The 27,289-nt window shown below is 33.7% G+C and overlaps 1 protein-coding gene across 1 annotated transcript in view; it reads right to left on the bottom strand.

Moving 5' to 3' along the window:
• Nucleotides 1-3,858: 3,858 nt before the first annotated feature.
• The window catches only part of LOC108917077 (glutamate synthase 1 [NADH], chloroplastic), a 55,575-nt gene continuing 32,144 nt past the window's right edge, over nt 3,859-27,289 (bottom strand). Inside the window, exons 14-22 of the mRNA XM_023454373.1 lie at nt 24,762-25,150; nt 24,423-24,658; nt 24,067-24,371; nt 21,792-21,928; nt 21,486-21,725; nt 11,178-12,317; nt 5,473-5,753; nt 5,101-5,416; nt 3,859-4,856 (exon numbers count right to left, since the gene is read on the bottom strand). Of these exons, the coding sequence (XP_023310141.1) occupies nt 4,699-4,856; nt 5,101-5,416; nt 5,473-5,753; nt 11,178-12,317; nt 21,486-21,725; nt 21,792-21,928; nt 24,067-24,371; nt 24,423-24,658; nt 24,762-25,150 (3,202 nt within the window). The 3' untranslated portion in view covers nt 3,859-4,698. The remainder of the gene's footprint in view (nt 4,857-5,100; nt 5,417-5,472; nt 5,754-11,177; nt 12,318-21,485; nt 21,726-21,791; nt 21,929-24,066; nt 24,372-24,422; nt 24,659-24,761; nt 25,151-27,289) is intronic.

The following is a 27,289-nucleotide window of genomic DNA, read 5'->3' on the forward strand; positions in this document are numbered from 1 at the left end:
TTATTTTAATGAAAAAATACTGGTTAGATCGGCCTGGATCAGTATAACATCTGTACCAAAATTCAGGATTTTATCTGTTTTCAAATTTGAGAAAAAAATTTAAAACTCGATTTTGACCTCCATTTTTAAACTGCTGTAACTCCTGAACGAATCGTTTATACCTGCATACCCTAAACAGAACAACTTAACAATAATTTATTGCAGGCATAACTTTTTGATATTGGTAGTTTTAGGAGAAAGTGCTACTTCTTAATTATTGCAACAGTTGAATATAGGGTAAAACTTGAGCACATAATTTTCTTAATTATTTTAAATGAATCACCCTGTATTTTATTTTAAAAACTGAAAATACACTTTACGTTCTTTCATTTTTATAGAGCATTCCCTAAAGCTAAAATCATTAATTTCTGAGATATTTAGGTACCATTTGATAACAAAAATAGAGTTTTTAAAAAATTCTATTAAAGAGTGTTATAAAATTTTCAATTATGGGAAATCTAGAATTTACTGAAAGGACTTAAATTTAAACAGTAACGAACGTAACGTTTTACAAACCTGTTGTATGTGTATGTTCCAGCGAAAGTGGCTATCAACTCTAAGATACCTAGTGGATTCAGATTTATTTATGTTAATTATTTGACGATTTATATCTATATTTAAAGTTTGGTAACTTGGAAGTCCACTAATATAAATGGAAAAAGGTAAATAGCAAGTTTTTTGATAATTTATTGGCAGCAATCTGAAGTCAAAACACCGAAAAAGTTTCGCCAGGTCACACTCAGCTTAATATTTTAAATTTACCCAATTCTCACCTTCATAATAGACAATAGGATCATCTGCGAAGCAGAGAGTAGCCCAGTACTATTGAAGATAAGAATTGATTTAATATACAATAAAAACAAGGACAGTGCCATGAGGTACCCCACATGTTATTACCTGTTCATCACGTAAAATGTTTGAGATTTTAACATATTGTGGTCCTTGCTGTCAAGTAACTCTCAAATAATCTGTATACACTTCCCCTAAATCCCAAGTCATGCAAGACCTCCAACAACTGTTTATGATTAACAGTGTTGAATGCCTTTGCAAGATCGAGAAATACACACAGCGATGGGATAGACTTTTCGAAGTTTTTATGTGAATTGCATCCTCTGTAGATTTACCATCACGAAAACCAAACTGATTTCCTGAGAATAATTTATTTTTATCCAATTAATTAGTTATTCGGGACTTCAACAATTTTTGCCAGGTTTGAGATTAATGTAATTGCTAACATTATCGTTTTCCCCTTTTTTAAAGAGAGTATGAATTACATCTATTTTAAATACTCTCGGGAAGTGCCCAGTAGAAATGATTTTATTTATGAGATGGTGCAAAGCGCTTCCTATTTCACATGCCCATCTTGAAATACAAGGTGCGTCAAGATAACTTCCTTATTTGAAATGAGGGCTCTGAAGCTGATGGAGTCCCAGGTGACTGTGTGTTCTCGTTCGAGAGGGGAGATCCTAAAGTTTTGTTAACTTATATCTGAGTCGTCATCAACGCATTGGAGTAAAGAGCAACGTGCGTTTGCCTTAGAGGCATACTTTTCCAATAGCCGTTTGGTGGTTTTAACCCAGCGTGCCTTCTGAAATCACTTCAATATTGCACCAACTGGTTCTGTGCAGATAAAAAGAACTGAAGACGCACGTCCCATCAAAACACCTGAGAACGTCGAAGCACTAAGGGTTGCAGTTTTGCGAATTTCCCATCGTTCCGTGAGGCAAATTATTATTACAAGTTGGCCTTTGTGCAGGAACTTTGGGAATGTGACTTTAATGCTCGAAGAAATGTGTGTGAAGCACTTCTTGAAGACGTGTTTGTGTTTTTCACCGATGAGGTTCATTTTAATTTGACTGGATATGTCAATAAGCAAAATATGTGCTACTGGGCTGCCAACAATCCCCAAGACCTCCATTAGATGTCTTTGCATTCACAACATGTCAGCGTTTGATGCGTAATCTCACCAAACAGCAGAATTTAGTTCAACCAGTATATCGACAATGGGGGGCATCACTTATCCGATATGATTTTTAAACGATGTAAACCACAACTTTAAATGTTTAACTTTTAATAAAAAAAATTGAAAATATGTCTACTACTTTTTGTTTTAACCAGTGTTGCGAGAAACAACTATACCGCGGGCTATATGCCTCCCTGGCATTGAATTACACTCACAACACCTAATGCAACAGCTAGGATCGCTCGTCAGTCCAACCCACCAGGCACAGACCGGTTTTGGACTTATTAGTCCTCATCAGTGTGTATAGGTGAGACAAACCAACGAACGATCCAGCTGTTATAGTGTCGTATACTCGCAACAAAGAGGTACATAGTACGCGAAGCACAATGGCTCCGTCTATCTGTCGTGCCGACTTCCAATATGCCATTCAAATGGCTACTACGGTGGAAGCGTGCTAAAATTTACCAGGTACTTTGTTGCACAACTGTCGCCTAGAGGATGAAAACAACTCTAATCAGTGTTGCGAGACACAAGTACACCACGGGCTATATGCCACCCCGGCATTGAATTACAAATGGCACATCCTGTATCTATATTCTATTTTGCATTTGCATTAATGCAACTGAAATATGGTGCTGTGAACGGGGAGCCATATCTGTACGGTGGCTACCTTTGACCATTAGAAGTACACAAATTCTTCTTAAATTCCGTCATGAAAACCGATTTTTTTTTGACATCAGTAGAACCTCAATAATCCAAACTATAGGGATCATAGGTCGTTCGGATTACCAAAAAAATTGGACTATCAAGCAATTCATATTTTAATAATGCTCGAAACTCTAATCACAATCAAAATTAAAACAATCTGCACAGGAATCAACCAGAAAGAGATGTTTAATGTTTATGTTTAATGTTTATGTTTAATGTGGCTAACTTTAAAACACACACACATACATAACTTTTTACACGTCAATCATGTAGGAACCTAAGTATAAAAAAATAATACTTGTTAAATCTTATTTAACGTTGTATCTTAGGTGTTAGGCCTACTTTTAGAAAACAGATAAAACAATTACAGTATATTAAAATTAACACTAAGAAGAAAAAAAATAAACAAAAACGTTATACACATTGCACCTAAGTGAATTAACACTTGTATTGTGCAAGCACAAAATCCATTAAGTATATGCTGTATATACAATAATATGAGTAAAATTCAAATTATTATTATCATCTTTCGTATTAGCTAGGATATTATTCAATCAATGACAAAAAAGACAAATAGTTGTTACTTATGTATGTTTTGCAGAGGTGCGAGTATTTTTTAAAGCTTTTGGTTCTTCTTATTTCTAAGGGTAACAAGTTGTATGTTTTGGGAGCTAAATGTGTTGCAAATCTCAAACCTATGGTTTTATTATTAAAAGGTGTTAGTAAAGCTTCGTTTGACATACTCCGAGTTACCCTAACATTCATTATCAACTGTTTTTCATTTTTAAATACATTTTTTCACAATTAATGGAAATACAAAGATCTAATATTACATATTCCATCCTTGAAAAGTAAACTGGTCGGGTATAATTTATTTTTTTTTAAAATGATTTTTAATATGATGATGAAGTTACTTATAGTACATACTTAGGTACATGTACTATCGATAAAAATTTATGAAAATCGGTTTGTATTTTCAAATACTTTGAACGTCCTTCTTAAATACAATTCAGTGAAGACTGCATGCTTGTTTTATCACTTGGCGGCAGCCCAACGTGGGTAGTCACTCTCTCGAATCTATGAATGTACTATATCGTATGTTAAACTGTATCCTAGATATCAAACCACAAAAGGGAATAAAAACATAAAATATTAACATCTATTTATTGAATAATATTGACATTATCGACTACAGAACAATTCTTTATATTGGTATATTACACAACTTTTATAACATTAGACTTCAAAGGTATATCGACGAACACTATGAAAAGTTATAATTCTTCATGGCAAAATATTCATTCTCAATTAAAAAATATATGTATTTGCTGGAAACATATTGCTTATTATAGTTTAAATAATCGACACGAAACGCAGGAATTACCCTTTAACACGGAAAAAATTCAAAATTTGTATAAAACCCAAATAAAAACGAATCCAAAAACAACACAATATATAAAAATATTTACAAAATTAAGAGTAAGTTTACCTTACACCTTTAATACTTCCATCTGATGGCAATCAAAGAAAATATAACGGTAAATTATTTGTGATTGATAAAAAACTGCAAAAAGCAATTTGAATTCAAGACAACTCCAAATCTATGGCTATGATCACAATCTATTCAATTAGAATATACTTTTCGAATGTTTAAAATCCTATCCATCAAGGGGAATTTATTGTCTTTTTCAACTAAGGCTATTCGGTACTTTTACGTCTCTTAAAAATAACTGAAAATCAACCAAACTAGCTTTACTAAAGCTGAATTAAATGATATCTATATATGTCTCCTTCCCTAGAAGGAATATTACACTGTAACTGCTTTTAATATTTTTAAATATCTAAAAACTTAACAAACCCCAACAAAGATCAGAAGATATGTAACTTTTTCACAAGTTTGTTAAAAACACATCTACTATAAGTAACAATTTACCACAGACAATGAATTCTCTGAAAAAATTATGGCATAGCTGAAACCTTACACAAGTTTACACCGGACATGGCACCTCGTTGAGGGTTGGCTGAATTATACCACCTGGTCCAGGCAGAGAAGACGGAGCTTGGTTTAGGAATTCGTCCACCGCTTTAGCGGCTTGACGACCCTCCGCGATAGCCCACACAACCAAGGACTGTCCTCTTCGACAGTCTAGAAAAATTACGATAATTATTTATTAACAAAATACAAAAAAAAACTACAGTTAAAAATTACAACGAATTGTACTGATATTTGCAATAAATTTTAAATCTTCTGCAAGTAATAAAAATTTACAATGAAAGTAGCACTCCACCTATCATTTGAAAAGGTATTAAATAAAAGCGACCCCAAGTGAGAGCCTTGGGGTATACTTGAGACCACTGCGATAATTATTGTATCAATAATCTGAGCTTACCTCCCGCTGCAAAAACGTTTGATACATTGGTTTTGTAGTCTTTCGTACTGAAGTTTGATCTTGCATCCAAAGTGAGTTCGAGCTGATCTCCAATAGCTCGTTCGGGGCCCAAGAAACCCATGGCAAGTAGAACCAAGTCTGCTTTGAAAACCTTTTCGGATCCAGGCACCTGGTTCATCTGCCACCGACCACTGTCGTCCTTAGTCCATTCCACATTGACGGTTTTTACTCCGCTAACATGGCCTTTGCCGTCATCCAAGAATTCCTGGGTCATGATGCTGAAGACTCTCGGGTCAGCGCCGTATCTCACCTTTACCTAAATATAAAAAAAATGTGATTGTTTAAAAAAGTAGAATTTACTTCTTTTCTAACCTCTTCATGGCCGTAGTCCACTCTGAACACTCGGGGCCACTGCGGCCAGGGGTTGTCGGCCGACCTCTTAGTGCCAGGTTCGGGTAGAATTTCGAATGTGGTAATGGTAGCAGCGCCTTGTCTCAAGGAAGTTGCAATGCAATCACAGCCTGTGTCACCACCTCCAATGATTATCACATGTTTGTCTTTGGCGTGAGGCCCCTCGTGGTTGGCTCCCAGCTGCTTCTTCTGCCAGTTCTCCAAGAACTCCATGGCAAAGTGGATGCCGCCCAACTGACGACCTTTTATGAAAATAGATAAGTTGAGTAATCGCTAAATTGATAGAAGAGCCTTAAGAAGAGATTAATAATAAAATTTTTAAGCTAATAGTACTCCAAAATTGGAACCCTGAAAAATTGATACAGGACAGAACATTTAATTATAAACAAGAACTAAAAGTATCAGTGGCGTCTCTTGGTATCTTGGGTAGAGGAGGCTTGAAATGAACAGCTTTAAACCGTCTTGTTGTAATCAAACAGGCATTACCCTTGAGTTAGTGCAATGGGCGCGTTACATTTTTTCAGTGGGTTGTTCGCCAGTAGCCCTATTATCCCACATAATTAACATAAAGTAAAATCTCTTATTTTGTATAAAACATTAAATAACACTCACTTTTTGTAAATTAGCAATGAGTACAAAAACTAATAGTCCACGGGCCCACGTACAAAGAAAAAAATGATTACCAGCAAGCTGTAACTTTGCGTGCAGCTTAAGTTTGACGAGTCTCCCAAGATTTGACTATGAGAAAAATTCAACAGTGGTAAGTTTTCCCGTGATTTTCAGGAATACATGTAAATCTGGCATAAACATGGAATGTTATGACCAGCACTTTTTTTAAAGTTTTAATGAGATATATTTTTTTTAAATCCCCCAAAAAATTTGTCCGACAAAAATGTTGATATTTTGAGTTTGTCCCCCACCCCAAATATGTCGATTTGGTGACATTATGGTTGGTGACAACCAGCAAGCTGATTTTTCTGGGAGGGTTTGGTAATAAGATTTGAAATGAAAGTATCTTATTGTCCGACAAAATTCTTGAGAAGTTTTTGCAGTCCGACGCTCTGAATTATGTCGATTTAACGACAACATGGTTGATGATAACCAGCAATCTGTTTCTGATTTTTTTCTCTAATAATTGAAATGTATAACACAATAATATACTTGTCCGCCAAAAAGATTAGAAAATTTGCTTTAAAAATGGGAAAGATAACTATTTTTGTGGTACCTAATGTTCATTCCGCTATAAAATAATTAATTTTTGAAAAAATAAAGAATAAATAAGAATATTGTCTTGTCAGATTCAAGGTCATCTCAAGGTCAAATTGGGAAAAAACCATTAGAAAAATGTGAAACGGTAGGTCCATAGGTTTTTGAGGTCACTGAATACGAATATCGGGTTACTTAGAGGTCATTCTAAGTCATCATCCTGAGCATGGGGTATAATGCATATCATCTTATAAAAAAAACTCATTAACTGGTTAGTCTTCACTGACCTTATCATAAAGTTCAATGTCACTGTAAAAGTTAGATTCAATATTTCACGTATATAACAATTTATCGTGCTCTTCTTAATAAAAGGTTTTTTCTCACTTTGTCCTTTAGATGACTTAAAAATGGCCGCTAGGTGACCTTGTAGACTTAAGCGAACCCGATATTCGTATTCAGTGACCTCAAAAACCTATGTACCTACTGTTTCACATTTTTCTAATGGTTTTTTCACAATTTGACCTTGAGTTGACCTTGAATCTGACATGATGGAGGTTAGCTGACCTTGGATTTGTAATCAGCGCCCCCAAATACCCTTGTTTACCATAATCAAGTATGGTGATACAGCTTGTGCGAAATAACATATCTTAAACATATCCAAACTCTCGTCGACTGCCAGACCTTCTAGGAGGCTTTTTTGGGGATTGTGCATGTTAGAACTTTTTATCAGGTCAAATACTATTGAAAAAAAAAAAAAAATTGGTTGCAACCAATTCGACGGGGAACCAAAATCCCATATATTGGGTGTGTAGTTCTTTGTTTATAATGAAATCAGTTCTTTCAAAATTATATGATGTCTTTCTTTTCTTTGAGGGTGGGTCATCATTAAAGGTTTCGTCAATGTCTTCTAAGAAAATTGCATACGTGTTGAAATGTATCTCATTATTACGAAATTCTTTTAATTCTGATAAAAGTGAATTAATTCTCTTTTTAGAAAATGAAAATGTTACGTCAGTTAATTGAATCTGCAAAATTTGGAATACATCGGTTTGTTCAAAAATCATTGTAAAGGTTTTCAAGAATAAAATTAAATTTTTGTCCATCAACAATAATTGTTTTAATCCTAAAGTTTCTTGATCATTTAACACGTTCACTGCGAGATAATCTAATGTACTTTGTCCTTGACTGCGATACATATCTTCGGGGATATGTAACAAAACTTCTTCTGTGTGCGGTACATATCCCTGGGGATATGTATTTTTTTTTCCGTTTGCCTCTATAAAATTAAAAATAACACAATTATTGCTATAAACTTGCATGTATCTGCAACTATATATCCTAGGATATTAACGTTTTCATTCGCAAAGAGTTTTGAAAAGAAAATAATAGAAAAATCATTATTTCTAAAAACTACAGATTCTGCAACTTCCAGATACAGTAAAAATGTGATTATTGAGATTTGCATATTTTTTATAATGAGTACATACCCCCGGAGGTATGTACCGCAGTGAACGTGTTAAAAAATCCTCACTATCCGAGATGAAATCAAAAACCTCAATAAGTTTCTTTCTATAAATTTTGACTATAAAAACAGCTCTAGAAGAAAAATTCCAACGAATGGGAGCATTACTTGGAATCCTGTGTTGCATTATTTTATTTAATACGTCAGATCTTTTAGTAGATTTGGAAAAAAATGAGAAAAATCCGGAGATTTGAAAAAAAAAATCTTACTTCTTTAATGCCGTTGCAAGCTTTATTTAAAACTAAATTTAATTTATGTGTGTAACAATGATTAAAATAAGCTTGAAGAGCTACGTCTTTTATTTTCCTTTGAAGACCATTAACATGACCTGACATAACCGTGGCACCATCATAGGTTTGAGCAATTAATTTATTTTTTAAGTCAAATTTTTCAAATTCATTAATTAATAATTTAAACAAACTATCTGGCATCTCTCCCACTTGTTATGTCAAAAAATCCAACTAAATCTTTCAACAATTTCTCCATGCACTACGTATCTAAAAATTACCGATAATTGAGATTTACAGGTAACATCTGTGGTTTCATCAACTTGCCAGGAGAATATTTCGTAATTATTTAATTCGGCATAAATTTTACTTTTGATAATTGAAGTAATACTCTCAATTAAATCGTTTTGAATGGTTTTAGAGGTCCCCGAAAAAACAGAGGCATTATCTAAAAAATTCTACAGTTTTGGATCGTATGTTTTTAATAAATTTATTAACTCTTTAAAGTTCCCTCCATTAGCAGAATCCACTTTTTCATCATGTCCGCGAAAAGAAATTTCTTGAGACGATAAAAATATTACTACATCGATTAGTCTATTTAAAATATCTCTATTTTCACAAACCTTCTCATTTTAATTTCTGTTTACCGAACATTGCAAATTTAACCCTTTCGCTGCACAATACGTCTGAACGTAGCTACCGCAAGTTTATCGCGTGCGAATATATACGTCTGGAGCAGTTAGACCACTTATAGTTTTACATTATGTTGTGTTAAATTACGATTTACGATAAATTTTATGATTTTATTTTGATTCAAATACAGTATATGTACTAAATAGAAACTGAAAGAAACATGAACAATCTTGGTACTATTACCAGTAACTCTTTCCATAAAAATATTTGTCACAATCGGTATAAGCTCGCCCGCAAAAATTCGCCTTACCAATTGCAATAACCGAGTCACTATGCGCACGGTTGCGAATATATATACGGTTTGAGCAGCCTGATCCAATTTAACTGTTCATGCGAATTAATCCGTCTGGAGCAGTTTGAGCCCTATAAATTTTTAGCGAATATATACGTCTGGAGCAGTGAAAGGGTTAATACGTGATGAAATATGTTCTTGCGATTTTTCCTGTCTTTCAAGGCCTCTCATTAAATTATTTAAATTGTTAAAACCGACTGCCCCAAACCGATTAATTATTATTAGTGAAAAATAAACAATGCCAGCAGTATAATTTATTTCTAATAGTTGATGCAGTTAACCAGTCATTTTTTCTATAATTATTATCGTTAAATCCCCTATTTTGTTTTTCATCCATTGCAACTAAAGACGGCAAAGAAGGTGTCAGTCTCGATTTCTGTTTAATTATGAGCTTTTCTTCATAACTGAGAGTACTAAATCCTTTTAATAATAAATAATCTACAATGTCTATGCAAGAAGTTGTTGAGGTTATGTTCGTTTTCCGCACTCATTTTATTTTAATAAAGTTGAGTACGTACCAGAGTAAAATGTAAATGATTGTTTTACTAATCAATTATAATTGTCTCACAAACATTCTTAAGGAAAACTTCACATAAACACCAGTTAAAAGCAAAAACGCCTGCATTCACAGCCGACCAATGTTTTTATTATGAAATGCAGCATTGCAACATACAACTGCTATCGCCGAGGTGGTAGAGAAGAAGGGCTATATTGAAAGATTTGCTTGTTAAAAAGATATGGAAGGTGGCAACAAGCCTCCGTGTCGACTGGTTAAGCTCGAATATAGATAATCGTGGCATGATTTCAAGATCACGCAGAATGGTAAATGCTGGAGGCTTGAAAAAGTTAGCTGCCAGCGACTATAATGCGAATTTGGAAGGTGCGAAAAATAGTGAACATTTAAATACCGTATATTTACGTACTCGAGATCTCCCACCTAATTAGTTGCATATGAAAATAGATTTGTAAGAAAATTTCTTAAATAATATTAATTATATGATGTAAAATAAAAAAACTAAAAGAAAACTTTTGCAATACTATCAAAAACTGCAGAGGAGGCCTAGCCTCTCCAGCCTCCTCTAACGAGCTGCCACTGAAAAGTATTATTAATCAAACTAATGACGTGTTTCTAAAGGTCTGTATTTTTAAATTTTGTGTTAATTTTTGATGACAGAAAGATTGCAAACAAGATACTAGAACTTATTAAACGTAATGTTGAAATTAATTGTAATGCTTTAGAATCCCGTTATTAATGTAATTTGCCGCTTGTTCAAAAGCGGCAAATTACAAATTTCTTTACAACAAAAAGTAATTTGAGTTTCAAACTAACTCCATTTTATAGAAAATCTGCTTTAGAATGGAGAAAAATCTGTTATTTGTGCATTAATTCATATTTAGACAAACTGTGTAATAAAATCTATAAAAATGTATTGCTGGTTGCCTATTTGCGATAGAGTCCTCTTAAATAATCAATAGTTAGGATGGATATTTTTAGGAAAAATGCTGTTTAAATTTCAAATTGCCAATGTATTGCTGGTCACAATTAAAATATAATATTAGTCATTAATATACACCCAAGAAAATAGTGGCCCAAAATTAGAACCCTGAGGAAGTGATATACACTTTGAAAATATAATTACTGGCAGTTAGTTTCAATTGTGCTATGTATCCTGATTGTACATTTTACAGTTACAGATTATTAACAAAACAATATTTCAAGAATTACCTGGTAGTGGCAGGTCCCGTGGCCACGTAGCTCCTGTAGTAAGTACAACTGCATCGTACTCCTCACTAAGTTCCTTTGCAGAAATATCCTTTCCAACGTTAACGTTTGTTTTAAACGTTATACCTTCAGCAGCCAACAAGTCGACTCTTCTTTGAACGACAGCCTTACTGAGTTTCATGGTTGGAATACCGTATTGAAGTAGCCCACCGATTCTATCGTTTCTTTCAAAAACCGTCACTAGATGTCCCGCCTTGTTTAATTGATTAGCGCAAGCCAAACCAGCTGGTCCTGAGCCGACGATAGCGACACGCTTTTCAGTGCGGACAGACGGGATTTGGGGAACAACCCAGCCGTTTTCGAAAGCGTGATCAATTATGGAACATTCGATGTTTTTAATGGTTACGCTAGGCTCGGATATGCCTAATACACATGCCCCTTCGCAAGGGGCGGGACAAACCCTTCCAGTGAATTCGGGAAAGTTGTTTGTTTGCAGAAGCTGGTTCAGCGCCTGTCTCCAATGGTTTTGGAACACAAGGAAGTTCCATTTGGGGATTATATTTCCCAGGGGACAACCGTGGGAGTTGGATTGACAAAACGGAACCCCACAGTCCATACAGCGGGCTGCTTGAATTCTAAGGCCTTTTCTGACGTGAGGGAAGTTGTAGATCTCATCCCAGTCTTTCATACGTTTTTCTGCTGCACGATATATGCTGGTTTCTCTCGGATATTTCATAAAACCTCTCGTTTTGTCTAGAACTCTTTCGATTTTCTTTTGTTCATGTGCATCCCCAAGAGTGTCTTCGATGTCTAGAATTTTAGGTTCGTGATTCTGAACGGGTTTTTCAACGGCATTTTCCTGAGCTTTTTGCTTGAGCGCCCTTTGATATTCGTAAGGGAATACTTTCACAAACTCCTTCCTTCTAGAGTCAAATTCATTGATGAGCTGTTCGGCTACTATGCTTCCCGTTAATTCTTGGAATTCTTTCAGCAGCTGCTTAACCAGATCCACATCGTATTTGTCTTCCAATTTACACAATTCCACCATCTCCGGGTTGCATTTCGTTGAGAATTTACCGTCGATATCCCAAACATAAGCGATACCTCCAGACATGCCAGCAGCAAAGTTTCTTCCAGTCAATCCTAAAAAATAATTAGAATTTATCACAATACATATTGGTTTGTTTTTTTTTATTACACTTTAAGAACAAGTAGATTATTAAAAAATAGTGACATTTTGCTGTATACAGAGCATCTGCGTATAACTGCATTATGTTTAATATGTAGCAGAATACTTAGTAATCTGATGGATTTTAATTTATTTTAATTATTTAAATTTTTTAATAAAACTTATTTTTTTAAAGCACTGTGTTTAATCTGTGATTCTAAGTGTCAATGACATTAACCTAGTTTATGTGAACTCTATAATAACAATCCACCTGATGGCAAAAAACAAAAAAATGTCCGAATAAAATGTTATCATTTCATTTTATTACATCTATTTTAGTACAGTCATTTAAGCTTTTGACCTCCGAATTCTTTGAAACTGAACTGATCGACTTGAAATTTGGCAGGTAGTTATAGAAAAGGTCAATGAACATTAGTGACATAGCGAAGCTTCCACCCTGTTGGGGGTTGGGGGTCTCGGAGGTGGAATTTAATTTTTTTTTCAAAAATAACGCTGGAAATTGATAGGGAATTAAATTTTGAGCAGAAAATATTCGAAAAATTTTTACGAGAAATTAATAGTTTTTTAGTTATTCACAATTGAAAACTTGGAATTTTAAGTGAAAAAAAAACGCTTTTTTAAAGAATTTTTCGCGAATAACTCAAAAACTACGCATTTTATTAAAAAAAGTGTAATGAACAAAAATGTAGCTTAAAAATAAACAAAGAAAATCGCTTTTCAAAAAGTGTTGTATGTCCTAGACCAGGGGTCGGCAAGTAATTATAGGTGGGGTCCGGTTATTTTTGAAAATTTTTGACGAGGTCCAGAAGAAAATTCATATTTCTTATTTTTTTATTTTAATTTAATCTGCTTACTAATCATTAAGAACTCACACACTCACACAATTGAAAAATACTAGAAAAAAATGATAAGATTGGCACTTAAACGTAAAAAACATTTTTTAAATAATTTACTTGAGTAATTTATACTTTCAAAAAATTTTTGGCGGTCCAGTATTTTACCTTCCGCGGTCCGGACCTGGACCGCGGTCCGCCAGTTNAGGTTCGTGATTCTGAACGGGTTTTTCAACAGCATTTTCCTGAGCTTTTTGCTTGAGCGCCCTTTGATATTCGTAAGGGAATACTTTCACAAACTCCTTCCTTCTAGAGTCAAATTCAATGATGAGCTGTTCGGCTACTATGCTTCCCGTTAATTCTTGGAATTCTTTCAGCAGCTGCTTAACCAGATCCACATCGTATTTGTCTTCCAATTTACACAATTCCACCATCTCCGGGTTGCATTTCGTTGAGAATTTACCGTCGATATCCCAAACATAAGCGATACCTCCAGACATGCCAGCAGCAAAGTTTCTTCCAGTCAATCCTAAAAAATAATTAGAATTTTTCACAATACATATTGGTTTGTTTTTTTTTATTACACTTTAAGAACAAGTAGATTATTAAAAAATAGTGACATTTTGCTGTATACAGAGCATCTGCGTATAACTGCATTATGTTTAATATGTAGCAGAATACTTAGTAATCTGATGGATTTTAATTTATTTTAATTATTTAAATTTTTTAATAAAACTTATTTTTTTAAAGCACTGTGTTTAATCTGTGAATCTAAGTGCCAATGACATTAACCTAGTTTACGTGAACTCTATAATAACAATCCACCTGATGTGATATGACAACATGGCAAAAAACAAAAAATGGCTGAATAAAATGTTATCATTTCATTTTATTACATCTATTTTAGTGAAGCTTTTGGCCTCCGAATTCTTTGAATCTGAACCAATCGACTTGAAATTGACGCCGATTGACGCTTCCACCCTGTTGGGGGTGAATTTTTTTTTTTCAAAAATAAGGCTGGAAATCGACAATCAAATTTTGAGAAAAAAATATTCGAAGAATTTTTTCGAGAAATAAATAGGTTTTTAGTTAGTCACGATTGAAAAGTTGGAATTTTGAGTGAAAAAAAAAAAACACTTTTTCAAAGTATTTTTCGCGAATAACTCAAAAACTACGCATTTTATTAAAAAAAAAGTGTAATAAACAAAAATGTAGCTTATAAATAAACAAAGAAAATCGTTTTTAAAAAGTGTTGTACATCTTATACAAAGCGAAATATGGTTAGTGGAAGGAGACTTGTTTTGGGGGAATACTCGAATCGATGTATTCAACGTCAAATAACAGAAAAAGGATTAATTATACGTGTATAACGCTCCACGCAAAATGAGCACTTATAAAAGTTAATTAAAGTAAAATTGAAGGAGTTATCGTCAAAAACAGATTGGAGGGTTGCTCATATTTTTTAAGGAAAAATGAGCAGTAAACGCTGTACTATTTCCATCAGAATTAAAATTAATCGTAGACCCTTTACAATTAGTTTTGTTTTAGTATTTTTCATATGATCCTGAAGTTAGACCAGTTTAGAATGCGTATTTTTTGAATAATGTACGGTAAAAGTTAAAACGTATTTTCATTATTAAAAAAAATTTGCCTTTTATAACTCTGAAGCTATGAAAGGTACGTAAAAAATGATAGACAACAAAAATGTAGCTTTTTTTTCAACAAATATTTTGCTTTTTTTTTATTCCTATGACATAAAAAATAAATGAGATATCGCCGCTTGATGTGTCCATTTTAATGAAGAAACGACCTGTCTCGAGCCCTTCGATCCTTTCCCTTTAAAAAACAAAGAACTTAAAACTATATGCAAACGATCTTACAGGTCTTGAAAGTATCTTTAAAATGCTTTTTTGTAAGATACTATAGCTTCAAAATTAACAAAGTTATGGTAAAAAAAACAATGACATTTTTTATCATTTTTTTAGCACAGGGGTGATTTATAAGGGTTGAAAAGTGTTATGAGATACAAATTCTTTCATAAGCAATGAGGGAATTTTTATTTTAAATAATTGCACCATTAAAGCATTCCAAGCTTTAAAAAGTAATTTTATATCATTTTTGTTAATACAGGGGTGGTTTTTAGGGGTTGAAATTATTTTATTAGCTATAAGGTAACTTTTATTTTAAATAGTTGCACGATTTAATCATTCTAAATCTTCTTCTCTAAAAAGTAATTTTTTATCATTATTTTTTGCATAGGGGTAGTTTTTAAGGGTTAAATAAGGGGTCGAAAAGATCAAATATATCATAAAACATGTTCGAGAACATGGAACATGAAATCTTTGTGCTTGAACAAGATTTTTATCAATAAAATGCTTAAAACTTAATTTTTTCAATTTTTTTCACTTAGGGGTAGTTTTTCCCCTAAAAAACAAAAAGCGTCAATTGGGCTTATGTCACTTCTCGAACTCGAGCCTAAGATGAGCCTTATTCTAAATTTTCATGCAAATCCATGCAGTGTCAAAGAATTTGGAGGTTACAGCTGATTTTCAGCTTCAATGACTGTACTATTTTAGTTTTCATTATATTTATTTATGAGACATTTTTAATTTGGTAAGTAATTTTGGGACTTTCTGCATGAAGTATTAGTTTTACTGAAAACGAAATAAAATTTGTATAGTGCAGTGTTGAGTTTATTTTGGATTTAGTAACTGAACGGTGTTTGTGCGTCTTCATCGTTAAATTTCTGTCTGAAATTATGAAGAGATCAGTATAACAATAATATTTGCCATAGCTCCTAAATAAATTTGCATTTGTGGTTAGCGGGTGCCGTTGTTTGAGGTTATATTAGCCTATTCGGCGAGGTATGAAAATTACGAAATAATGGTTAAAAAAACACTTTGTTGTCACAACGAAATTTGAGAAAATAAACTTGTAATAGTTGTTTCTAAAGGTCAACGGTAGCGTCTGCATAAATATGGCTCCCTCACAAAGTTATATCCTGTATAACAAACTAATATTTTTTTTTCTTTGAGAATCTACCTGTTCCGAACGTTAAAAAAAAATACAACTAATAATATATTTTACAAATTCCTCAAAATCTGTACAAAATATATTTTCACTGTCGCTACTTACCAAGAATGAGAATGATGCCTCCCGTCATATATTCACAGCCATGGTCACCAACACCTTCAACGACAGCTATAGCTCCAGAGTTCCTAACGGCAAAACGTTCAGAAGCGATGCCCCTCATATAAGCTCGACCTGATGTAGCTCCATACAAACAAACGTTGCCGACTATCACGTTCAGATGCGACTCAAACGGAGAAGTTTTTGGTGGGTAAATGATGATATTGCCCCCCGATAGACCTTTTCCTGAAAAAAAAGGAGGGGTTTGAGGGTAAATATTTGTTTCGCGGTGATGTTATTTATGTTACCTACCTACATAATCGTTTGCATCTCCCTCTAGAGTTACCGTGACCCCTCTAGCTAGGAAAGCGCAGAAACTCTGGCCGGCAGATCCTGTTAGTCTTATATTAATGTTACTTCCTTCGGGTAAACCATCTTCTTGGTATTTGCTAAAAGAAAATAGTAAAGTAGAATAACTTAATAGAAAACACCCACAAGGTTTTTGCAATTTTTTTTTGCTCTAGGTTCTCATTCTTTTAGATTTAATAAAACGGGTCAAAACAAAACTCACCAAGAAATATGGTAACTCAAAGTAGAAGCAAAGGCTCTCTCTTCGTTGCATATCTTCATTTCGATATCAACAGATTTTTCTGTTCCATCAATGACAGCCTTGGCTTTTTCGATGAGCACGTTGTCCGATCTCTGTTCCAGCTGGAAGTCTTGAACCACCGAACCACCCTTGATGTTAACTCCGGGTCTCATATGGAGGGCGTTTTGTAAAATCAAATTGAGATTCAACATTTTAGCCTTCGTGGATCCGTTATCGACAACCTTCAAAAGATCGGTTCTGCCCACAAGTTCTTGGAAAGTACGAACCTAAAAGAAGAAAATTATACACTGATATCGTTTAAATTCTAGACGTCTTACCCCAAGCTTCGCCATATTTTCACGAACTTCCTCCGCTAACATAAACAAATAGTTGATGACATGTTCCGGCTGACCAGTAAATTTCTTCCTAAGGATTGGATCTTGAGTGGCTATACCTACAGGGCAAGTATTTAAATGACACTTACGCATCATCGTACAACCCATGACTATCAATGGGGCCGTACTGAATCCAATCTCGTCGGCACCTAGTATAGCAGCAACTACCACATCGAAACCTAAAATTCACATGTAGGTTTTTTAATGCACCATTTTTTTAATTTTTCTATAAACGAAATAGTGTCAACTAAGTGGAATGCAAAATTTCAAACTATTTTCTACCTGTACGAATATTTCCATCAGCTTGTAGCACGATTCTAGACCTTAAATTATTGAGTACCAACACTTGATGCGTTTCGGCAATACCCAGTTCCCATGGCAAGCCAGCACTCTTGATACCAGTCCAGGAACTGGCTCCAGTACCGCCATCGTGACCGGATACGACGATGTGTTCGGCTTTACCTTTAGCGACTCCCGAAGCTACGACCCCTACACCCACTTCCGATACTAATTTCACAGAGATCCTGGCTTTGGGATTGGCACATTTCAAATCGTAGATGAGCTCAGCCAGGTCTTCAATGGAGTAGATGTCGTGGTGAGGCGGGGGTGAAATTAAGCCTACGCCAGCCACGGAATGTCTCGTTTTGGCAATATCGGCTGAGACTTTGTAGCTGAAAGGAAAATATTTTTTTTCAGGCACGGAACTAAAATATTTCTATTTGAGCTTAAATGAAACACAAATAAATGCTTCTTCAACGGTGTACCTAATAGTTTTTTTGCAAAAATTATACTAATAAGAAACAGATATTTAAAACAAATATGTATGACTTCTGACGCTAAACACGTCAATAGTTTGAAAATATACTAATGTTATTTTATTTAAAGCATATTTTTACAAAAGCAAAATATGTATTTCTCTTTTAATTTTAATATTTATATTTTAATTATTTGTGTATTGCAATCTATTTTTCAAATAAACTTTTACTGTGATATACTTAGAGGTTATGTCTTTACTATGACCACCAGTGAATGTGTTGTGTGCATGTGGATGGGAAGATTATGACTAAACATATTTTTTTGCTGTTCATGTATGGATCTTATTTTGCAATAATTATTTGTCCATTATTTGAAACATTTTAAAATAATCACATGAAATNTGATGAGCTGTTCGGCTACTATGCTTCCCGTTAATTCTTGGAATTCTTTCAGCAGCTGCTTAACCAGATCCACATCGTATTTGTCTTCCAATTTACACAATTCCACCATCTCCGGGTTGCATTTCGTTGAGAATTTACCGTCGATATCCCAAACATAAGCGATACCTCCAGACATGCCAGCAGCAAAGTTTCTTCCAGTCAATCCTAAAAAATAATTAGAATTTTTCACAATACATATTGGTTTGTTTTTTTTTATTACACTTTAAGAACAAGTAGATTATTAAAAAATAGTGACATTTTGCTGTATACAGAGCATCTGCGTATAACTGCATTATGTTTAATATGTAGCAGAATACTTAGTAATCTGATGGATTTTAATTTATTTTAATTATTTAAATTTTTTAATAAAACTTATTTTTTTAAAGCACTGTGTTTAATCTGTGATTCTAAGTGTCAATGACATTAACCTAGTTTATGTGAACTCTATAATAACAATCCACCTGATGGCAAAAAACAAAAAAATGTCCGAATAAAATGTTATCATTTCATTTTATTACATCTATTTTAGTACAGTCATTTAAGCTTTTGACCTCCGAATTCTTTGAAACTGAACTGATCGACTTGAAATTTGGCAGGTAGTTATAGAAAAGGTCAATGAACATTAGTGACATAGCGAAGCTTCCACCCTGTTGGGGGTTGGGGGTCTCGGAGGTGGAATTTAATTTTTTTTTCAAAAATAACGCTGGAAATTGATAGGGAATTAAATTTTGAGCAGAAAATATTCGAAAAATTTTTACGAGAAATTAATAGTTTTTTAGTTATTCACAATTGAAAACTTGGAATTTTAAGTGAAAAAAAAACGCTTTTTTAAAGAATTTTTCGCGAATAACTCAAAAACTACGCATTTTATTAAAAAAAGTGTAATGAACAAAAATGTAGCTTAAAAATAAACAAAGAAAATCGCTTTTCAAAAAGTGTTGTATGTCCTAGACCAGGGGTCGGCAAGTAATTATAGGTGGGGTCCGGTTATTTTTGAAAATTTTTGACGAGGTCCAGAAGAAAATTCATATTTCTTATTTTTTTATTTTAATTTAATCTGCTTACTAATCATTAAGAACTCACACACTCACACAATTGAAAAATACTAGAAAAAAATGATAAGATTGGCACTTAAACGTAAAAAACATTTTTTAAATAATTTACTTGAGTAATTTATACTTTCAAAAAATTTTTGGCGGTCCAGTATTTTACCTTCCGCGGTCCGGACCTGGACCGCGGTCCGCCAGTTGCCGACCCTTGTCCTAGACCAAGCAAAATATGGTTAGTGGTTTTACGTGTAACGCTCCTGGAGTTTTTTGTAGTACTCAAAAAGACCTTCAAAATGAGCACTTATAAAAGTTAATTAGACCAAATTTGAAGGAGTTATCGTTAAAAACAGATGGGTTGCTCATATTTTTTAAGGAAAAATGAGCAGTAAACGCTGTACCATTTCCATCAGAATTAAAATTAATCGTAGACCCTCTACAATTAGTTTTGTTTTAGTATTTTTCATATGATCCTGAAGTTAGACCAGTTTAGAATGCGTATTTTTTAAATAATGTACGGTAAAAGTTGAAAACGTATTTTTCATTATTCAAAAAAAATTGCCTTATTTGTATAATAACTCCGAAACTATGAAAGATACGTAAAAAATGATAGACAACAATAATGTAGCTTTTTTTTCAACAAATATTTTACTTTTTTTTATTCCTATAGCATAAAAAAATAAAGGAGATATCGCCACTTAAAGTGTCCATTTTAATGAAGAAACGACCCGTCTCGAGCTATTCGATCCTTTCCCTTTAAAAAACGAAGGACTTAAAAGGTTTTATATGCAAATGATCTTACAGCTCTTGAAATTATCTTTAAAATGCTTTTTTGTAGGATACTATAGCTTCAAAATTATGTCAAAATTATGTTAAAAAATAAAACCGTTATGGTAAAAAAACCAATAACATTTTTTATCATTTTTTAAATTTTTTAGCACGGGTGATTTATAAGGGTTGAAAACTGTTACGAGATACAAATTCTTTCATAAGCAATGAGGGAATTTTTATTTTAAATAATTGCACCATAATTTTTATCATTATTTTTTGCATAGGGGTAGTTTTTAAGAGTTAAATAAGGGGTCGAAAAGATCAAATATATCATAAAACATGTACGAGAACATGGAACATTATTTAATCTTTGTGCTTGAATAAGATTTTTATCAATAAAATGCTTAAAACTTAATTTTTTCTATTTTCTTCTCTTAGGGGTAGTTTTGACCCTTAAAAAACAAAAAGCGTGCATTGGGCTTATGTCACTTTTGAACTCGAGCCTAAGATATGCCTTATTCTAAATTTTCATGCAAATCCATGCAGTGTCAAAGAATTTGGAGGTTACAGCTGATTTTCAGCTTCAATGACTGTACTATTTTAGTTTTCATTATATTTATTTATGAGACATTTTTAATTTGGTAAGTAATTTTGGGACTTTCTGCATGAAGTATTAGTTTTACTGAAAACGAAATAAAATTTGTATAGTGCAGTGTTGAGTTTATTTTGGATTTAGTAACTGAACGGTGTTTGTGCGTCTTCATCGTTAAATTTCTGTCTGAAATTATGAAGAGATCAGTATAACAATAATATTTGCCATAGCTCCTAAATAAATTTGCATTTGTGGTTAGCGGGTGCCGTTGTTTGAGGTTATATTAGCCTATTCGGCGAGGTATGAAAATTACGAAATAATGGTTAAAAAAACACTTTGTTGTCACAACGAAATTTGAGAAAATAAACTTGTAATAGTTGTTTCTAAAGGTCAACGGTAGCGTCTGCATAAATATGGCTCCCTCACAAAGTTATATCCTGTATAACAAACTAATATTTTTTTTTCTTTGAGAATCTACCTGTTCCGAACGTTAAAAAAAAATACAACTAATAATATATTTTACAAATTCCTCAAAATCTGTACAAAATATATTTTCACTGTCGCTACTTACCAAGAATGAGAATGATGCCTCCCGTCATATATTCACAGCCATGGTCACCAACACCTTCAACGACAGCTATAGCTCCAGAGTTCCTAACGGCAAAACGTTCAGAAGCGATGCCCCTCATATAAGCTCGACCTGATGTAGCTCCATACAAACAAACGTTGCCGACTATCACGTTCAGATGCGACTCAAACGGAGAAGTTTTTGGTGGGTAAATGATGATATTGCCCCCCGATAGACCTTTTCCTGAAAAAAAAGGAGGGGTTTGAGGGTAAATATTTGTTTCGCGGTGATGTTATTTATGTTACCTACCTACATAATCGTTTGCATCTCCCTCTAGAGTTACCGTGACCCCTCTAGCTAGGAAAGCGCAGAAACTCTGGCCGGCAGATCCTGTTAGTCTTATATTAATGTTACTTCCTTCGGGTAAACCATCTTCTTGGTATTTGCTAAAAGAAAATAGTAAAGTAGAATAACTTAATAGAAAACACCCACAAGGTTTTTGCAATTTTTTTTTGCTCTAGGTTCTCATTCTTTTAGATTTAATAAAACGGGTCAAAACAAAACTCACCAAGAAATATGGTAACTCAAAGTAGAAGCAAAGGCTCTCTCTTCGTTGCATATCTTCATTTCGATATCAACAGATTTTTCTGTTCCATCAATGACAGCCTTGGCTTTTTCGATGAGCACGTTGTCCGATCTCTGTTCCAGCTGGAAGTCTTGAACCACCGAACCACCCTTGATGTTAACTCCGGGTCTCATATGGAGGGCGTTTTGTAAAATCAAATTGAGATTCAACATTTTAGCCTTCGTGGATCCGTTATCGACAACCTTCAAAAGATCGGTTCTGCCCACAAGTTCTTGGAAAGTACGAACCTAAAAGAAGAAAATTATACACTGATATCGTTTAAATTCTAGACGTCTTACCCCAAGCTTCGCCATATTTTCACGAACTTCCTCCGCTAACATAAACAAATAGTTGATGACATGTTCCGGCTGACCAGTAAATTTCTTCCTAAGGATTGGATCTTGAGTGGCTATACCTACAGGGCAAGTATTTAAATGACACTTACGCATCATCGTACAACCCATGACTATCAATGGGGCCGTACTGAATCCAATCTCGTCGGCACCTAGTATAGCAGCAACTACCACATCGAAACCTAAAATTCACATGTAGGTTTTTTAATGCACCATTTTTTTAATTTTTCTATAAACGAAATAGTGTCAACTAAGTGGAATGCAAAATTTCAAACTATTTTCTACCTGTACGAATATTTCCATCAGCTTGTAGCACGATTCTAGACCTTAAATTATTGAGTACCAACACTTGATGCGTTTCGGCAATACCCAGTTCCCATGGCAAGCCAGCACTCTTGATACCAGTCCAGGAACTGGCTCCAGTACCGCCATCGTGACCGGATACGACGATGTGTTCGGCTTTACCTTTAGCGACTCCCGAAGCTACGACCCCTACACCCACTTCCGATACTAATTTCACAGAGATCCTGGCTTTGGGATTGGCACATTTCAAATCGTAGATGAGCTCAGCCAGGTCTTCAATGGAGTAGATGTCGTGGTGAGGCGGGGGTGAAATTAAGCCTACGCCAGCCACGGAATGTCTCGTTTTGGCAATATCGGCTGAGACTTTGTAGCTGAAAGGAAAATATTTTTTTTCAGGCACGGAACTAAAATATTTCTATTTGAGCTTAAATGAAACACAAATAAATGCTTCTTCAACGGTGTACCTAATAGTTTTTTTGCAAAAATTATACTAATAAGAAACAGATATTTAAAACAAATATGTATGACTTCTGACGCTAAACACGTCAATAGTTTGAAAATATACTAATGTTATTTTATTTAAAGCATATTTTTACAAAAGCAAAATATGTATTTCTCTTTTAATTTTAATATTTATATTTTAATTATTTGTGTATTGCAATCTATTTTTCAAATAAACTTTTACTGTGATATACTTAGAGGTTATGTCTTTACTATGACCACCAGTGAATGTGTTGTGTGCATGTGGATGGGAAGATTATGACTAAACATATTTTTTTGCTGTTCATGTATGGATCTTATTTTGCAATAATTATTTGTCCATTATTTGAAACATTTTAAAATAATCACATGAAATATTACCTCTATCATATTTAATTTTGTTCGCTTATAATATTTTACATAGTCAGATTATTCTTCCCGATTTGTTGGCGTCTATTAATATTAATGTACCCGATATGAGAATGCGAACTAGATATAGACTTTTTAAAATATTTAATATTAATTCACCCCTAGAACAGTGTCTGTGTACGGTGAATAATTTGTTAAGAACTTACGATATTGATATTTTTAATATTAGTCGGACTAAGCTACTCTCATACTTATGATACGTATACGATTGGGTGTTTTATGTACATTTTAATTGACANCTTCCTTCGGGTAAACCATCTTCTTGGTATTTGCTAAAAGAAAATAGTAAAGTAGAATAACTTAATAGAAAACACCCACAAGGTTTTTGCAATTTTTTTTTGCTCTAGGTTCTCATTCTTTTAGATTTAATAAAACGGGTCAAAACAAAACTCACCAAGAAATATGGTAACTCAAAGTAGAAGCAAAGGCTCTCTCTTCGTTGCATATCTTCATTTCGATATCAACAGATTTTTCTGTTCCATCAATGACGGCCTTGGCTTTTTCGATGAGCACGTTGTCAGATCTCTGTTCCAGCTGGAAGTCTTGAACCACCGAACCACCCTTGATGTTAACTCCGGGTCTCATATGGAGGGCGTTTTGTAAAATCAAATTGAGATTCAACATTTTAGCCTTCGTCGATCCGTTATCGACAACCTTCAAAAGATCGGTTCTGCCCACAAGTTCTTGGAAAGTACGAACCTAAAAGAAGAAAATTATACATTGATACCATTTAAATTCTAGACGTCTTACCCCAAGCTTCGCCATATTTTCACGAACTTCCTCCGCTAACATAAACAAATAGTTGATGACATGTTCCGGCTGACCAGTAAATTTCTTCCTAAGGATTGGATCTTGAGTGGCTATACCTACAGGGCAAGTATTTAAATGACACTTACGCATCATCGTACAACCCATGACTATTAATGGGGCCGTACTGAATCCAATCTCGTCGGCACCTAGTATAGCAGCAACTACCACATCGAAACCTAAAATTCACATGTAGGTTTTTTAATGCACCATTTTTTTAATTTTTCTATAAACGAAATAGTGTCAACTAAGTGGAATGCAAAATTTCAAACTATTTTCTACCTGTACGAATATTTCCATCAGCTTGTAGCACGATTCTAGACCTTAAATTATTGAGTACCAACACTTGATGCGTTTCGGCAATACCCAGTTCCCATGGCAAGCCAGCACTCTTGATACCAGTCCAGGAACTGGCTCCAGTACCGCCATCGTGACCGGATACGACGATGTGTTCGGCTTTACCTTTAGCGACTCCCGAAGCTACGACCCCTACACCCACTTCCGATACTAATTTCACAGAGATCCTGGCTTTGGGATTGGCACATTTCAAATCGTAGATGAGCTCAGCCAGGTCTTCAATGGAGTAGATGTCGTGGTGAGGCGGGGGTGAAATTAAGCCTACGCCAGCCACGGAATGTCTCGTTTTGGCAATATCGGCTGAGACTTTGTAGCTGAAAGGAAAATATTTTTTTTCAGGCACGGAACTAAAATATTTCTATTTGAGCTTAAATGAAACACAAATAAATGCTTCTTCAACGGTGTACCTAATAGTTTTTTTGCAAAAATTATACTAATAAGAAACAGATATTTAAAACAAATATGTATGACTTCTGACGCTAAACACGTCAATAGTTTGAAAATATACTAATGTTATTTTATTTAAAGCATATTTTTACAAAAGCAAAATATGTATTTCTTTTAATTTTAATATTTATATTTTAGTTATTTGTGTATTGCAATCTATTTTTCAAATAAACTTTTATTGTGATATACTTAGAGGTAGAGATGGGCAATGGGAAATTGTCCGTTCCGGAAAGTTTCCAAAATGGAAATTTTCCGGGAAGAAATAATCGAAGCTTAAGAAATTTTCCCTGGAAAGTTTCTGGAAAAATTTCCATCAGAAATTTTCCGGGAATATTTCTAACAATTTGTATACTTGGAGCCAATTTTACTTCTAACTTATGTGAATACAACCTCAAAAAAATCGTTAGTTAATTTCGGATTTTCGGTTAATTCGGAATACCAGAAGGCCATATTATCCAAATTAGTCAGAAAATACTTACACTTACTTATTTTAATCTTTGTTAAGTCTAACATACAATCTACATAATAGAGAGCAATACAAGACATAAATTGCCTCTCCCTTTCCAAATTTAAAATAAATTTTGATAGTTGAACCAAAGTACAATTACATTTTAAAACTACTAAAACTAGTATAATTAGTAATGTAATTTTTATTAACCGATGATTAATAATTTATATTTTTCAAATATTTATACCAACTTAAACAAAAATGTATAAGTATTCGGTCTTTTTGGAAAGCTGATGGTATGTAGAACACAATACCCAATCCAAAAAAAAAAATATTGAAAATTTCGGAAAATTTGCAGAATTTTCAGTGAACTTTTCAGGAATTTTCATAGTTTGGGAATTTTCCCATCTCTACTTAGAGGTTATGTCTTTACTATGACTACCAGTGAATATGTTGTGTGCATGTGGATGGGAAGATTATGACTAAACATATTTTTTTGCTGTTCATGTATCTTATTTTGCAATAAATATTAGTCCAATATTTGAAAAATTTTAAAATAATCACATGAAATATTACCTCTATCATATTTAATTTTGTTTGCTTATAATATTTTACATAGTCAGATTGTTCTTCCCGATTTGTTGACGATATGAGAATGCGAACTAGATATAGACTTTTTAAAATATTTAATATTAATTCACCCCTAGAACAGTGTCTGTATATGGTGAATAATTTGTTAAGAACTTACGATATTGATATTTTTAATATTAGTCGGACTAAACTACTCTCATACTTATGAAACGTATACGATTGGGTGTTTTATATACATTTTAATTGACATCTTTTTGTTTTCTTTATTTGTTCTCTTTTTACATTGTATTTTGCATGTGTCTGGTTGTGTATACATTATTTTTAACTGGTTTTTATATTAGCTAACATTTCTCAACTGTATACATGTAATTGGTCTGTCCCTTTGTCTGTATGTATGCAGTAGAAATAAATAAATAAATAATAAAGAAAAATAAATGATTTTAAGGGAACTATTAAAATATAGGGAAAAATTGGTCATTTTAAATAATTGATGGTCATTTATGAAAGAGACCAGTCGCTTATAGTCACCAACTTTATTAATTTTTGGTCAGTGACTACGCCACCATTAAAAATAACTACATTCAGAACCGAATTTGAAATTTCCGCTGAAGGGGTTATATCACTGGAAAATTTTTTTTTTTTTTTTTTTATTGGCTTAAAGTACACTAAAATATTCCTAGATAAAAAAACTTTTTTACATGAAAAAACTCAGAAATATCTGTAAAATTAATTTTTCCGAAGCATATCCGAAGTGTAAAAATAACAGATTTCGCTTCTATTGTTGATACAGCATTTTTGAATTTCTTGCATGTAAAAACGCCTATAACTTACCGATCATCAAAGTAAAGTAAAGAAATCCGTGCGATAGACAAGGACGGTTATATTGAAAACGTTTCATGAAACTCGCCTATTTGATGGTTCGGTTTTTTTCACTAGCTAAACTCATGTAGTTTAGAGGTGATCCAGG

The sequence above is a fragment of the Anoplophora glabripennis genome, unplaced genomic scaffold, assembly GCF_000390285.2.
Source record: "Anoplophora glabripennis isolate ALB-LARVAE unplaced genomic scaffold, Agla_2.0 scaffold69, whole genome shotgun sequence".
Lineage (NCBI taxonomy): Eukaryota > Metazoa > Arthropoda > Insecta > Coleoptera > Cerambycidae > Anoplophora > Anoplophora glabripennis.